Below are 17,030 nucleotides of genomic sequence, written 5' to 3' on the forward strand. Positions count from 1 at the left end.
TTGATGATATCCCAGAAGCTTTGCTGACACTTCTGATAATGATATATTCTGTCGGCTGCCTTGGAGCGTCACTCTTCAGCCTCCGCGGCTCAAAGCAAATAACCAAGTGTCTCACTACCTGACAGATAATAATCGGTCTGAAAAAAAAAAATTTACTTTATGGTGGCGCGGTCCCACCTGAGGCCTAAAAATCCTCCATGTGTCCCCATAAAGGCAGTCTATTATCTACCAGGTCCAGCCATGAACACAACATGGTTCATGAGTCAGATTTTGTTGTTTTTCCGAGTGAAAATGTGTTTTCACCACTCTTAACAACCAAACAGCAGAGGAAAAAGCTGCACCTGCCATATATTGATCAGTATTTCTTTTTCTATGGGAATATAGTGCAACTAACTGTTGCCACCAAATATGTCATAAACAACTTTAGACACAGGGGTCTCTGAAATATTCCCAAAACTAAGACCGGATGTTGGTTCTAGTTCTGCAAAGCCACATGCATTATTGAGTCCACATCTTTGTTTACACAAAAACACAATAATCCTCACAGATTTGAGGTGATGGGATGCAGTGAGGGCAACGCTCGGTATCAGCGATCCCAATCTACAGTCTTTGGCAAGGAATTCAATTGTGCTGGGAAAATAAACCCAGAAGCATGACTACAAAGGAGCCCGTTTAGGGCCGGAATTAGGTTGAGGAGGAAGTTGTATCGTTTGGACGGTGAAACAGCACGTTGGTATGTTTATCTTAAAAACAAAAAGTGATTCACAAGGGGAACTCCGGGCTGCTGCTGCACGCAAACATCAGCTGGTACATCATTACATTTATAAAATAAATATACACGTTTCAGGCAGAGTTCTTGGTGTGTAGCCTGAAAAGCAATTGTGCACCTGCACTTCAACTTGCATCACTTTGACTAACTAAAGAATAATGCCAATGTCAGCTTATTAAACTGATTTAAGACAAACCTTTACATGGCAAAGGAATGGCAGGTTATACTGTCCGCAGCTCCACCTTGCAGACAGTAAGGAGTCGCAAATAAAAAGTTCTCTGCTGGCTAGAGGCTTCCAATGTAGACGGTGTCATCTTTCAGACAAGGAGGCACCGCAGGAGCAGTGAAACGTCCCTTTGGCATAGGCTGATAGATGGCCCTCCCTTTGGTGCTTTGTTTTGGTCTGGTGCTGAGCATTTGTCCCCCAACCAAGTCAACGCTTTATGACACAAAGTCATGGACAGAGATGCTCATATGTAAACATCTGTGCCGTTCCTTTTCCATCACTGTGTTTAAATAATGAATGAAACAGACCGACCCCCTTGTGCTAAGTGGCATTGTAAATCAGCACGGACAGGAAAGAGAGAATAGAAAACAGCGGTTTCCATAGATTTTACATTTAAAAGTGGTCCTTCTGTCTGTCCCTGCTTGATGCTCTTCAGGTGAAGACGGTTGGTCGGAAGAATATGTAAAGTAACATTATCATCAATTGTTTATACTTAAACTCTGGACTAATTAAAGCAGTAAATGTAAATAAATGGTAAACCTTTACATTATATCCAAATTAGGATGTTGAAGAAAAGCAAAACTAAAACATTTGAGTCCTTTTATAAAATGAAGTCAATTCTTTGCAAGGCCGTTGAGCTAAAGAGTAATGTTAATAAGAAAAATGGCATGAGGGAATGATTATGCTTTTCTTTGCTTCAGGGTTTCCCCTACAATGTGAACTGTAATTATTTTTTATGTCACTACAGTATGTGTAAATCTTTTATTCATTTGTCAACCGTTGCCATAAGCAAAACAAATGTGATAAATGCCACCAAATTTCGTCTGTGTTATAAAGTAATGTCTGTCTGTCTGTCTGTCAATGCAAAATCATTGCCTGGATTTTCCAGTATTGCTTAATTGACTTTTTTTGATTGTATGTTTGTTTTGTTTTACTTTACTGCTAAACTGAACAGTGACACAGAAACAGGCATTAAATATACAACACATTTGTTACTTTTCTCACTCCCTCACACCTTTCCAAAGTATTAAATTCAAAAAAGACAGTGAACACATCAACCTCCACATACAGGTACACTTGCCTTGATTTATCCTCCCTCCTGTTACAGAAACAAGTCTAGTGTGACAGGTTTAAATACATGACAGCTGAACTGAAAGCACTTTCAACTCTAACGGTGGGCGGTTGATGAGCATGACCGTGACAGTTTTACAAGATTACCCCTGTTTGTAAGCTTCCACGCACCTTCCTGCCTGGCCTCTCACCTCTCACTGAAAATGAGCAAATTGGAAAGTCGTTGCTCCCTGTGGGGAAAAAAAATGTACATGACACACCTGACCCATACATCACCCCGTGCATGAGTGAGAAAGAGAAACATCCTCCAGGTAGACAACTAAAGCAGGGCACACACTGATTTGTAACATTTTCACTGATTTTTTATTTATTTTTTTATTTTTTTAAAACCATTCATTGTGGATGGCTCCCACAGGTTGTCTTTGCTCGCCCATGATCCTCAGTGCCTTGCCATGTCACTATACTATTAGTCAATAGGTGCTGTGTTTGTGTGTACGTGCGGGTGCGTGTGTGCTCGTTTGGGCGCGTTTGCATTTATACAGTATGTGGGGATGGGAGGGGTAGGTTTTTGTATAGTTCCTGCTATTTTAATTGTCTGTATTGATCTCTGTGAAGCAATTTAGGTTGCATTTTTCACGTATGAAAAGTGCTTTGTATATAAAATGTGATTGATTGATTGATTGATTGAATCCATCTACACTGAGCTCATTTTTTAAATTCAAATTTGTAAGTAGTCTTAGTCGTCAATAAGACTTCATTCCGGCCCTGTAGATGGCGGTAATGTCTCTCGTGGTTGACAAATACACAAATCTTTGTTATCCGCACCTAAAATTGTACAAGGCAAATTTGCTGTAAGTGATGCATTTGTTTCATAATCATTTAAACAGTGAAATAATATAATACAGTTTTCCTCCCTCTATCGCAGTTCACGCGTTGTGGTCGCGCTATATTGCACTTTTTTTTGTAAGTGTTATTACAGTTATTACACTTTTTGTTTTTTTATATTGTTGTAAAATATATTTGTTACCCATTGTGCTTGCTCCCAATGTGTTTAAATGTGTCTGTATTGTTTTAAAAGTGTGTTAAAGAGATTTTTTTAGGTGCCATAAATCCTATAAAAACATGCCCAGGGTGTATTTAAATAGCGTATTTCTATCGTGCACTTATTGCGGGAGTGATCTGGAATGTAACGCCAGTGATGGAGAGGGAATTACTGCGCATGAAAAGTTGACCTCCTTTTTCACTTGCCCTTGGCAAAGGTAACTATGATTGCCTCAGGTTTTTGTATATATACAGTACATACAACAACAACACAAGTAGAGCACAAGGCCAAATAATAATCACAGATAGTGATGGATTCCCCCGTACTAGCATGGGGGCAGACACGCAAATGGTCCAGCATGCAGAAAAATAAACCACTTGGAAAATAGAAAGTGGTTGACAACTGCATCAGCACCAACAGTTTATGGTTTCAAACAAAGCGACTTTCATGCATACAAAAACAGGCAAAAACATTAAAGCAGAGGTTATAAAGCAGAATTATTTTCCACTTTAAGGTTGACAAGTGCATAAAGCACTTGAAGTGTTCTCCTATAGGTGCTAATGATATAGTCCAGTTGGCAGCTGGTTGATTGGCTCGTTCTCCTCGGTCACCTGACTCTCGAAAGCTTATCTGCTGTCATCTGGCCCATTGTTTCTGTTATCTGAGGTGATCAGGGCTGAGCTGAGCCCCAGTTTGTGTCTTCTGCAACGTCTTTGCGGGCCAGATGGAACAACCTCCACCTGCAGGGAAACTCAAAAGGACACTTGCTGGGATCTTTAATCACTTACAAAAGCAGCAGAAGGATTGCATTGAAACTTCGAGACGTGATTAACAATGACTTTCTTTTTGGGCATATGTGAACGTATTTGTTTGTGAAAACCTAAAAAAAAGAACATTTAGGTGTGGCTCACATTACTTTCTCAACCATACTTCTTGTTACTTATATACCCACAATGCTTAGGGTTACAACGTATTAAGGTAGCCTGAATAACACAAAATACATAAGACTTGGGAATTTGAATAACGACACTGAGCTGTTCTGTAAATTGTGGCATCCAGGGAAGATGCACTTTTGGGGCTTGGCATAGCTGGCTAGCTATCTGTGCACTGAAGTAATTATAACTAACTCTCCGGATAACCATTGACGCAAGTGAAGGCGCTCAAGTTCTTATAGTGCGGGGGAAAGGGGGTTCATGTCTGAGCCGAAGTGCTAGGCACTGTTTTTGCCACACCCGAAAATAATCAGGAAAACTGAAACGGTGAAAAATACTTTGACGCTATACAGTATCTCCACAATTGAGCTAAATAGTTTTCAATCCACTTTACAGGGTTTTTAAACCTGTAAACTGGTGTGCAAATCATTGCATCTAAACATGAATGTTTGTGTGAAGTAAAAGCCATGAAGCGTTTGTTCTTTTTTTAAAGCAAAACCACAACGGAGATGTTGATGAAAAAGGAAAGGGAACCCCGATTGCAGTCATCATGGAGTCATATATAAAAAAAACACCCTTACTATGCAACATGTTGCATTTCTCAACCAGTCTTGTGACTTGTTTTGCATCTTGTCTCCTGTAAATTGATATATCTCTATTTACTTCTTAAGGGCAGTGCCAAAAAATAATGTCTTTCTTAGGTGTTTTTTTCCCCCCAGTTTCCTTAATATGTCAGGATTCCATGTCAGAACAGGCAGCAGCAGGATAGAAGAAAGTAGTCGACATGAAAATTGCCAACGCCTGTGCCCACTAATTTTGTCCTAAGAGCCAGGGAATGACCTTGTTAGTATTCCACAAAGAACAAAAATGAAATAAATCCTCTGAGTCTACCACTACTACTGAAGTGGCGAGACATTTATGTGTTTCTACTGATGTCCTGCAGTGACCCTGAAATAACTTCACCACGCACGTTAGGCACAAAAGTAGGAAAGCATGAATCAATTTCAGACTGGAATATGGAGTTTCAGGAAGATTTTATATTCAGTATGGACGTGCGGCTCTTTCTTTATAGCCCTTGCAGTACATTCCGGGTTTGGTGGAGCATTGTGACCTTGATCAAGGTCAAAGAAAGTGCTTTAAATGGGCCGACAACACATGCAACATTAGTGAAAAGTAGGAAGTTTAAGAGGTTGCCTTCTGAAGATAAGTGAGCTTTCAGAGAGGCTCAAGTGTTCAAGTGTTCTCTTCAAACACAAACTTACATGTAAGCAAACAAGATGCTTTGTGTGGAAATATAAATATCCATGTTTGTCGAAAGTATATTTACTCATTTTCAGCTTTTTGTGAGATTTGTGTGTAGCGTATCGACCTGTGCATTTGCTATTGACAGACATACAGCATGACGACTGATACAAACAAAGAGGAAGAGCTCATTAAGGACGAGTAGGTGGGAACACAAGTACCCCGATGGAACCTTGACTGGTAGATGAGAAGATGCATTCCAGAGCAAAACAGTGCACATTTTGCATAAGCATGAAGGACATTCATATCGAAATAAGTCAGACAAAAACACCACATTCTACATTCCAGAATATTCCAGAGGCCACATTATTTTATTGGAAAAACAAAACATTCACAAACTAAAACAATGTGTCCCAACCTTTATTGAGCCAACGCACCCATTTTAGAGGAAAACATCTCACAGCACACCAACAAACAAAAATGTCACAAAAAGTATGAATACTGAAATAAAGATGATCTCATTTTACTCACAAATTAGTGAGTGTAAAATCTCGACTTGTTTAATTGAACACAAAGCTGATATACTCGCAGGAAGCAATTAATCTGTTGTATGAATGGCAACAGGTGTTGTACCTTTTTGCCAGCTAATGGGAACACACTTAAAATCCCTGGAAAGAGAAAAAAAAATGGCTTCTGAATTTCATGCACCACAGAGAAGAGTGCCAAATTAGAATGAAATGAATTATGGAATGAAGCTTCAAAATTGTGAATAATCAAGCTGAATACGTTCAACCCACATCCCGCTCAACTGTCATCAATTTCCATTATTTTTTTTTTTTACGACCTGGAAAAGTAGATGCTACCTTGTCTAGCATCTAACTTATGCATTCACATGACTACATGTTTGAGCAGTGAAGATATATTTGCTTCAATCTTTCAGTGGCTGGAATATATCCCACTGGGTCCCACCGCGACAACAAGGCGCTCTAAAGCCTCTGTCCACATCCTGGCTGCAACATCAAACTTTCAAACTTTTTTTTTTCCTTCTCTCTATGGCATGCACACACTCATGGCCAACAATGAGGTGTAAAATTTAATTAAGTGAAATTTGATCATTTCCCCACCTCTTGATGACCTTTTACAGCACACTACACGTGTTCAAGCAACTTAATGCAGATTTGTTATTTGACGCTAAGTAAATGGAACTTCTCTCACAAAGCAAAATATCCCAACGCATTGACAATAATAAATATTACAATGCTCTTATTGGAGTCCGGACGAGAGAGTTTCCGTTTTTTTTTTTTTTTTTGTCTGGATCTAATCGCGTATAGTTAACATCTGAAGTCATCTTTAACAACAAAGGCTGTCGGTTATTTTTCTTCAAGACCCATGAAAAGTGAAGGTGACATATAAGTGGAAGTGTCATTATAAGGAAATTATCCTGCGGAGGGATGAGTTACAGCTGGAGGGTTGCCGTCGACTGCACACCGGTGCTCTCTTTCCTTTATCTCACTGGCATTCTTGTATCTCATTTCAATAGTCATTCTTCAGTGAAGAGCCCCCTTCGCCGCCGTTCACACGTTTTGTGATTTGTATTCTAAGTAGCTCACTGATCTTTTGTATGCCGAGGCCGATAGCAATCTGAATCCTCGTGCCGATAGTAGAGACAGCAACTGTCCTGCCAGAGCTGTGTTTGTTTTGCGGAGTGGAATATCTTAAATCGAAATGGTACATGGTAATAAGCTTCATGTACACACGGACTCCATGGCAGCGCATCGATTGGACTGATTATACTTCTTATAATTGCTCAAAGATTAGTTCTCTTTGGAGGGATGGGAGTTAAACCTATGAAGTCACAGGAAATATTTGACTGAATCTGACATGAATTTGTCCTTTCAGTTGATATTCTATCAATTATCACAGCAGTTGATACCTCACACTGTGATTTAGAGGCCTCAAGTTTAACTTTTATGTATTTGCCGCTTTTTTTTCCCTAATTAAAATGACTGTCAGGTCAGCCGTATTGACCAGTTGGCTTTCGTTTACACCGACGATCCCTGTCGATAATTAATTATCAATGTGGCTTTAGATGTTTTAAAGCAGTGAACTGATCCATAGCAGTGAATTTTAAAGGAAAGGCTGCAGATTTCCGGATATAAACACGGAATGTAAGTGGAATGTAAAGAATTAAACCATTTGTGCATCATTCAATAATAATAATAATAATAATAATAATTCAATGGGCTTTGTGCTGCTCCTTCTGGTGTGTTAGTGGGCTTGCGTAAGACACACTTGACACAATGTAGTCTTGTTAAGTACACCATGTGTAATTCATTTAGTTCATTCATTGCCAACATCTTGTGCTCGTAACAAACATTCTTTTGGGTAACTTGAGACAAAAACGAAATCAGCCGAGGAACGACTGGTATCTTGAAAAATTTGTTAGTCAAGGTACCACTGTAAAAAATGTACATTTATTGACGTCTTTTTCTAGGTGGTAATGTGTTGTAGTTCCGTGCGACCAGACTCATGCAATACAACCTCATTTTGGGGCAATTTGAGGACACAACGCCAAGAGCAAAAAAAAATGTATTGCTCAATAATTCAAATAAAAAAACAACAATTTCACAGCGGGGGGGCGAGTGAAAGTAAAGATGAAAAAGTGCACGCAGATGATACCCAGGAGTTGTGCTCACAGACTGATAACACAGCAAATGCCTGCATCTTGATAGTGTTGACAAGCGCAACATAGCAATACAGTGGCCTTTCTCCGAGCTGCAGATTCTCCCTGTTCCTCTCCTCGGGAGTCCCTCTGAGGACACCAAACACAAAAGATTATTGTGAAACCACTTTGATAAGCCTCTGAAGTGCTTCTTGCTCTTCTTGGGGTCAATCTGTATCTGATGACTGTTGATCATTCGGTGATCATTATTTAGTTGCTATATTAAAATAGTGATGACTGAGCTCCTAATTTATTTTTGTCTGCCAGTGGTGAGAGAGCACAATATCATCTTCTTGTTGAAATATTTAAGTCCCAAAAAATAAAAGTTTGCAACACAAATCTGGTCTATTCAAGCCTCTGCAACAACCCGTGACACTAGTGCCTTCTTTTCAGATAGTCCAAGTGTTTATTATTGTGTGCAAAGTGTGCAAGAACTTCCCTATTTAAAAATATCACCCTGCTCACACAGTTGTATAACACTTCGCTGGTGTTGTTTTGAAACTCACAGCTGTAAATTGAGGTGAGTTTTTGGATCGTTTTCAGGGGTGTCAAATACATTTTTGTCACGGGCCACATCACAGTTATGACTTCCCTCGGAGGGCCGTTACAACTGTGGACCCATATAAATGAAAGATTACCTCATATACTGTAATTGCAGTATACACAACACATTGATGAATAATCAGTTTTGAAATCCATCCATCCATCCATTTTCAACACCGCTTATCCTGGTTAGGGTCGCGGGACGCTGGAGCCTATCCCAGCTGACTTCGGGCGAAAGGCGGCCTACACCCTGAACTGGTCGCCAGTCAGTCGCAGGGCACATATAGACACGGACAACCATTCGCACTCACATTCACAACGTCACTGAGTGGGAACTGAACCCACGCTGCCTGCACCAAAGTCAGGCGAGTGTACCACTACACCATCAGTGACTGAGTTTTGAAATCAGAAGCCTAAAAAAAAAAATGTTTTTTCAACTATTACATTTCTTTTCAAAGGGGGATTGGTAACCAAAAAAAATGCTTGCAAATATCTCAATGGTATTACACCAGAAAGTGATTAGCGATTTTGATTTGCTTTCGCGGGCCACATAAAATTATGTGACCCCCGGGCCAGCAGTTTGACACTTGTGATTTCGGTGAATTGTGAATTGCAATATTTGTCGGGCCGTGAAGGTGATTGAGACATCAAGTGTGACTGTGTACGTAGGATAAGAATGAGTAGGAAAAAGAAAATTGTCAATGTCGGGTTTTAGTAGAATCTTAATTTCCCCAGAATCTTAATTTTCTTATTCTATTTGGCGTTCAAAAGAATGATGCGTTTAAAATGGCAAGCGGTGAAATCAATGACACACATCAATGTATAAAATCTATCACCAGTCTCACATTTCAAAGACAAGGCTTAGCATTTGCATGTCTCCTGGTGCAGATTAAGTTTCAGACACCCGCCAGCCTGCGCTCTGTGGAGGGAGGCGGGTTCGGTGTGGCCGGGACCTGTCATCACTAACTTAACTGAAATCAGAGAGGATTGGCAAAGCCGCGAGAAAAAGTCGAGTCGTACGCCCCGAGGCTGTTTGATTGAAATCCCTCATTATAGCATGTAAGGTACTTTGCACATCCACTGGGGTTATTCAGCACTTTGGAGTGCAGACATAACTCTACTTAAGTACTGTGTGAAGGCAAAAGGCGATTCGCTCTTGTGGTGACATCCTACACGTTATCGCGGCGTTGTGGTCTGTATTTGAACTTATAATACTGTGTGGAATGAGAAGGCCGCCATACGCTGCGAGGCTGATGAGATGATCATCAAAAGTAAATAATAGATTTATTAGGCATATTTCAAGGAAACCAAGGGCGCTTAGTTATGATCAAATCCTCTGTGATGCCAAAAGTGTAGAAATAATCCATCAGTCCACCTCAGCTGTGTGACCTCTCATTCTGTGTGTATGTGTGTGAGTGTCAGACAGGCGGTGTGTGGTCGTGTGTAAGTCAGAGTTAGACAGAGAGAGAGAGAAAGAAAGATTTATTTTCCCGATGACTTTTACTTCTACTCCCTACATTTGAAAACAGATACAGGTATCTGTACTTTCTACTCCTGATTTTCTCGGAATAGGCTTGTTACTTTTTTTCAACACAACATAAACGAAGACAAAGAGAATTAAAGTTAACTGTGGTTGAAGTACTGATTTATTTATTGATTGATTAAGATCTTGAAGACTCGCAGGGCAGAGAAGAAAAAAAAAACAGGGACAGCAGCAGCATGGTAGGTGGTAGGTGCTAGGTGAACGCAGAAATAACGGGAGCATTAATGACAAAAGATTATTTAAGCGAAATGTTTCATGTTGTTGGCAACAAGAATGATTGGTGGCGGATGTGTTGTCTTTTGCCAGCCTAAAAACTACCAGCTTTTGGCATACCAAAATCCCCTGCCGAACAGGTAAACATTGTGCATTTTAACAATGCTAGTTGGCTCTTGGTTTAAACAAATAAAAATAAATAAATAAATAAATAAAAAGTTTATTTTTCATTGTGCCAAGTTATCAAAACTTGTATTTGATATAAATGACAGCAAAAAGTGTAAGAATAATAGTAGTACATTTTTTACTGAAGTACATTTCTATCTGTACCTTTTTACATTTAGTGCAGGAGTTCAATCAGTGCTTCTACTTTTACCAAAAGTCTTTAAAGTAGGAGAAGTATGTAAACTTCTACTTTAGTACAGAGTGTGAGCACTTTTGCCACCTCTTGTAGAAGGGAAGGTCAACAATGCTGCATTCAAAACAAGCCAAGTACATAGAGTTGGGTGAATAAATTAAGCGGACTTTTGAGAGCAGTTTCCGAGCTCAGTGTGTTTATAAAGGCCACCCGTTTTTGGATCCGTGGGTCCGCCTCCTCGCGGGGAGGGGCCGAGGGAGACCCACGGCATTTATTGAGGCGCGTGGAGCAGCCACGCACAACACGCTGTTCAGATGCACGCATGCACACGTAGCACTCCTAACGTTTCAGTAACTTGTTTTTCTTAACTCGGAGGTGAGTTTTTGTTGTTGTTGTTTTTGAAATCTCATAAGAATACACTTCTGAAAAAAATGATGATGTGTGGCAAATTGTGTTCACTGTTCGTTTTCTGGTTGAGTATTTGCTGTTTATGATTACATTGTCTTTGCCTACTTGAATGCATTATTTAACTAAGAGAAAAGTGTGAAGTTTATCAAGACAAAGTTTCAGAATACAACTGTTTTGCATATTTGTATCTTCCGTGTGAAGTAGCAAATAGGCACATGTCTGACTGTCCTCCCTTCCGCTTTTGCTCATTTAGGTTGCTATGGACTTCTACTTATTCGACAACAGTTCAGAGGAGTCTGGAGACTTCGACCTGGCCTTTCAGGAGCCATGCGGCCGAGCGCTCAGCAACGACTTCAAAACAATTTTCCTGCCCACCGTTTATGGGATTATAATTGTTCTTGGCATCGTTGGCAATGGATTAGTCGTTATCGTGATGGGCTACCAGAAAAAGGTCAAAACAATGACAGATAAGTACCGGCTACATCTGTCTGTGGCCGACCTGCTGTTTGTCTTGACGCTGCCCTTTTGGGCCGTGGACGCAGCCAGAAACTGGTACTTTGGAAGTTTCCTCTGCGTCTTTGTGCACATGATCTACACTGTCAACCTGTACAGCAGCGTGCTCATCCTGGCCTTTATCAGCCTGGACAGATACTTGGCTGTAGTGAGGGCCACTAACAGCCAAGCCACGAGAAAGTTGCTGGCAAGTAAAATCATCTATGTGGGCGTGTGGCTGCCTGCCACTGTCCTCACTGTACCTGACCTGGTGTTCGCCAGAACGCAAGACACGGCCTCCTCCAACGTCCTCTTCATGAGCAATGAAAGCATGGAGATGGCCGACTCCAGGATCATCTGCCAGCGCATTTACCCCCAAGAGAGCAGCCTCACGTGGACAGTGGTTTTCCGCTTCCAGCACATCCTCGTGGGCTTCGTGCTGCCCGGCCTGGTCATTCTCATCTGCTACTGCATCCTCATCGCCAAGCTGTCACAAGGCGCCAAGGGTCAAGCGCTGAAGAAGAAAGCCCTGAAGACCACGGTCATCCTCATCCTGTGCTTCTTCTCCTGCTGGCTGCCGTACTGCGTGGGCCTCTTTCTGGACACCCTCATGATGCTCAATGTGGTCACGCCTTCCTGTGAATTGGAACAAGCAGTAGAGAAGTGGATCTGCATCACCGAAGCCTTAGCGTACTTCCACTGCTGCCTTAACCCCATCCTCTACGCTTTCCTGGGAGTTAAATTCAAAAAGTCCGCCAGGAGCGCGTTGACTGTAAATAGCAGATCAAGTCAGAAAGCAACGCTCATGACCAAAAAGCGCGGGCAGATTTCATCAGTGTCGACGGAGTCAGAGTCTTCAAGCGTTTTGTCAAGTTAACTCGACTTAACCTCTTCAAATGTGAGACTTGAAACTAAGCTTTAATGCAACATTATACTACAATTTGTACAGTTGTAAAAAAAAAATAAAAATTGAAAAAAAAAATACATTTTAATTTGTTTGCCTTTGTAAGTTTTGTTTCCCTAATGCAGATTGTTTCGTTGTGTTTTACAGTCAAGTTTTGTTTTTGTAAAAACGTCAGTGACCCCATGTAGGTCCGGCATAGAATGTCTTTACTGTGAGGGACGGTAGCTGCTTCTGGAAACTGTAAATAGTTTGAAGAGTTTTGTGTGTTCGCACTTAAGTTGTGTGATTATGTGAAAGCTTTTATTTATTGTTGTTGTCATTCACACTGGAAGTTTTGTAACGGAAACAAATTGCATGCTGCTTTTTCAAACTTTTTTTTTTATTATTATTTTTAAAATGTGTGTTGTTGTTTTTTGTTTTTTTTTACCTGAAAATAAACAAAATCAATGCTTCTTATATTGATCATGTCGTGGGTGTTTTCACTCAAGCAGCTCTTATTGACCCCAGGGGTTGGGGGATGGGTGTGTGTGTGTGCGTGTGTGTGTTGGTGGGTAGAGACAAGGGGTCCCCCAACGCACATGTCCCCACCTGATCTAACTGCAAAGCAGAAGGAGGGCTGTAATTGCATGAACATCTGTGCACTTTCATCTTAAGCAGCCATGACACCAATGTTAAGAGTCTTCCTTTATAATTAAAATCCATATGGCGAAAAGGAAAAAAAAAAAAAAAAAACGATGTTAAGTTCTTCTTTGACCCCATTCATTTTTTTCCCCCTCTCGACACTTGGCTTGTATACAAGTGTTTAACCGTTTAATCATGGCCAAAACTTTTATTATGCCCTCAAATGTTGTCTTCACAAAATGGGTTATAAATTTAGCGAATGCAAATGAGTAGACACATTGTTTGCTCAGTATTCACATTATAAGTAATAAATTCTGCCACACATGTTGACACCCAAATTAGTAGGTCTTTTACACAGGGAGACTGGTGACAGAGTGATGTTCAAGTTGGGAACTAAAGGAAGCTGACAACAATAGATCTCTAGAAGAATGGAGCCGCCAAATGGCTGCCGTGCAATGCAGCGTTGGCCCACCTTTCAACGAACCAATGGAGGTACATTTCCATTTCTTTACATGTAAAAAGGTGTGAAGTGCCTCCATCGAGTCAGATGGTTAATGAATATTTGTGGCCTCTCAGAGAGAAACAGGATAAAACCCGGAGGTGGTTCTTCAGTTGGAGATTTTCCCAATGACTCAGGATTAGCATAAAACCTTGACTGCCTTGCAGCTGGTGCAGAAAGAGATCTTGGGTTAACACGTCACTGTTTTCATCCAAAGCCTTTTCATCTGCTTCTTTCCCTGTCAGAATGCATCAGCATTTGACTGGAGAATCGCATTATTATCCACAGAAATGTACTGGTGGACACAGGAAGCTCAATGGAGGGAGTAGACTGACCTCAGGAAGGACAAAGTGGAAGTTTTGCTTTGGCAGGTAAAATTCACCTCAGTTTAATTCATGGATTTGCTTCATTTTCAATTACATTCTTAAACAACAGTGGTCTCTTGAGATACAAGTTTCATTTGTTTTGTGACCATGCGCTTAGCTCAAATCATCTGAAATGAATGGAGATGCTATTAAGCCATTCCCCCCTCCCCAAAACAACCAACAACCATTTTTGCGGGTTTTTTTTAATAACGAAAAGTGCACTCTATAGTATTTACTGATAAAACATATAGTAATAACATCATTAAATAGAATGCAAAGAATTAAACTGTTTGTGCATCATGATTTATTCATTGCAACTCCTTCTGGTGTTTGCAACTCAGACTTAGGGGACAGTATAATACAGTCATAACAGCGACGAAGAAAACGTTCCGAACTACTGTAACACAGTAGACTGCAATAATATTATTTGTTGTTTTGTTTTTTTGCAGAAGATAAAGAAAATTTGCCTGTGAATGTTATTGTCTGTCTACATCCGTTGCTTAAAGCGTTATAACACCACAACTATTGATGCCATTCGTTAGCCCGTCTATTGTGTGTTTGCATTACGCTATCATAAGACAAAGTTGTGTGGTTGTTTTACACAACATGTAATTAGCTCTGTGTTTAGTTTGACAGTGAACTTTAACTGGGAGCGTCATTAAACAGTTTGAAGCCACTTTTTTGGTGGGGAAAGATTGTTCACTACCTGCCTAACTGCAGCTTGTTGTGAAGTAAATTGAGTTGACTTCACTGCTCCTACGGTGCTTGTATTTGAATTTTTGTCAAAGCAAAGCAAAAAATCGGCCAAAACGACAGCTCGTATCTTGGAAAACGTGTGAATCGGATCACTCGTATCGCAAGGCACCACTGTATATCAAGCAAAACATGCAGTATTGACAACGCGCGCATGTAAATGGTCCAAAGTGCCTGCTCGAGTGCACGCATTTAAGTCCTCACAGGCCACTTAAGAGTAAACTGGTGGGTCACTTGAGTCCCTTCTTGTACATAATTGAACAGTTGTACCGCATAAAATTGAATGCGACTTATTGAGGTGAAAGATCTTCCAATGTCTGGGTTGAAGGCCAAAGTTGTTGAAACGGATGGGAAAAGGTTTTTACCACGTGCGGGAATCCATGGGCTGAGCAACAGTCTTCTAAAATGATCCGTGCAAATAAAAGAAAGAAAAAAAAAATCTACATTTTGATTCTGGCTGAGTGTAATCAGGGACATTGCAAACATGAGATGAATGGAACGTAAATAACAACAGTTCCCTTGGGGCAGTAACCTGCTTCACTAATAGTCACATTGTTTGGCCTGAAGAGTGAGCAGCAGGAAGACTGTTTCCTGCATCAATATCTCATGTGGCCAACAGTCTGAGAAAAGCTTTGATGACACCCCCGCACACTGTATTCAAACCACAATCACTTACATTGGAAGCCAAGCTTGCAAAGCTCTCTTGATACCTGAACCCCCTCAGTGCACTCGACCAAGGCAAAAGAGGTTAGTTAATAGAGGGTGACGCTTCAATGCTCACTTGGAAGCATACAATTGCTGGTGGTCACTACCTATTGATTTATGTTATTCAGTACCTATGCCATTTTTTCATCAGAATTGTTGGTCTCAGCTCCTCAGTCAGCCGCAATAAATATTAGTCATTCTTCGCAGAGGATAAAGAATATATTCCTGTAAGTATTGATATATTATCTGCCTAAAGGTGTTGCTGCAGCATTTTCGTTCAAATATCTGTTACTGAAAGGGTTGTAACACGGCGACACCGATGCTATTTCTTAGCCGGTCGATGGCATTATGCATGGTTTGTTAGCGTTAAGCTAAACAGACTTAAGTAGGGCAAAGCTATGTGGTTGTTTTAAAAATACACGGAGTGTAGTTCTCTTTGTTTTATGTTTAGGTTGAGAGTAAACTTCAACTGGCAGTGGCAAATCTAAGCAAGCCTCTTTTTTTGAAGAATTCTTCACTATCTGCCAAACTGCTTCTTTTTGAGTCACCATACAGCGCTCATATCTCAATGCACAAGTCAAAGCAAAAAAATCCGCCCAATGACAGCTTGTATCTCAAAAAACACGTAAATCAGGTGACTTGTGTCTCAAGACACCTCTTTAAAGTGTTCTTCATCAAATAACAGAATACCCCCCCCCCCCCCCAAAAAAAGATGATTCGAGTGAGCTCTCAGACTTTTTTCCCCAAAGATATATGGTAAATTTTGAATTAATTCTGTTTTCTTTGTTTTTTATGACTTTCCATTGTAGCCACATAATCAACAACCTGGGCTATGTCATGGTAATCAATGAGCTATTTGTCAATCTGTTTTACCAGCCTGAGTTTTTGAATTACTTTCTTCCCTAAAGCACATTTTCACAATTAAGCATAACTTTGATCAAGCGTTACGGTTTTGCAATGCTATTAGGCACAAGGTTGCATCCTATTTTATGTAACTGGTAAAGTGCCTGGGAAACAGGATTAGGCACTTGTCATGTCTGTTAATTGCATAGTTGTTTGTTAAAAAAACCCTAAATGCCATTTTAGTCTGTCTTTCAAACCTACTGTGTTTCTCCAGAGGACATCTTGACTCCTGCTCCCAAAGCAAAATCATGGATTCAATTCCGCTGGCCAATTTTCCAAGTTGAGCGAGAAGAGAATTGCAAGGAGAACTTGCTATGTTTATTCATAACGGTTTTCTTTCAATGTATGCAATAACTCTGCAGTTTCTGCGGTAACAGGATGTCAGCGAGTGTAACCTCCATCTATCAATGCATTTTCTGCCAGTAAGAGTTTTAATAAAAGTTAAATTACTTATTTCTATTCCTTTTTTAACAATATGTGATGTGCTTCTTTACCCTGTAGTGCTGTAACACTACACTTTATCTTCAAGGAATCAAGAGGATTATATTATTTTATTTTATCTTAAATACACACTCACTGAGCAACAAATAATGTGTAGAATTATTTTTATTTTTCTATGTCTTTATTTATTTTTGTATTAGATTTTATCAAAGCACAGCGTGGGAACCACTTATTCGTTTCTACTCGGATTAGAAACGCAATCGGCATTTGGTGTTACC

The 17,030-nt window shown here is 40.2% G+C and overlaps 1 protein-coding gene across 1 annotated transcript; it reads left to right on the forward strand.

Moving 5' to 3' along the window:
• Window positions 1–10,878: 10,878 nt before the first annotated feature.
• LOC133487079 (C-X-C chemokine receptor type 4-like) lies at window positions 10,879–12,921 on the forward strand. The gene is made up of 2 exons (XM_061793088.1): window positions 10,879–11,036; window positions 11,323–12,921. The coding sequence occupies exon 2, from the start codon at window positions 11,329–11,331 to the stop codon at window positions 12,436–12,438; it is 1,110 nt and encodes a 369-aa protein (XP_061649072.1). The 5' UTR covers window positions 10,879–11,036; window positions 11,323–11,328; the 3' UTR covers window positions 12,439–12,921.
• The last annotated feature ends 4,109 nt before the right edge of the window (window positions 12,922–17,030 follow it).

This window comes from Phyllopteryx taeniolatus, chromosome 12 (assembly GCF_024500385.1).
Source record: "Phyllopteryx taeniolatus isolate TA_2022b chromosome 12, UOR_Ptae_1.2, whole genome shotgun sequence".
Taxonomy (NCBI): domain Eukaryota; kingdom Metazoa; phylum Chordata; class Actinopteri; order Syngnathiformes; family Syngnathidae; genus Phyllopteryx; species Phyllopteryx taeniolatus.

Coding starts and splice junctions, on each gene's coding strand:
- LOC133487079 (XM_061793088.1), top strand. CDS start 11,329: ATGGACTTCTACTTATTCGACAACAGTTCAGAGGAGTCTGGAGACTTC.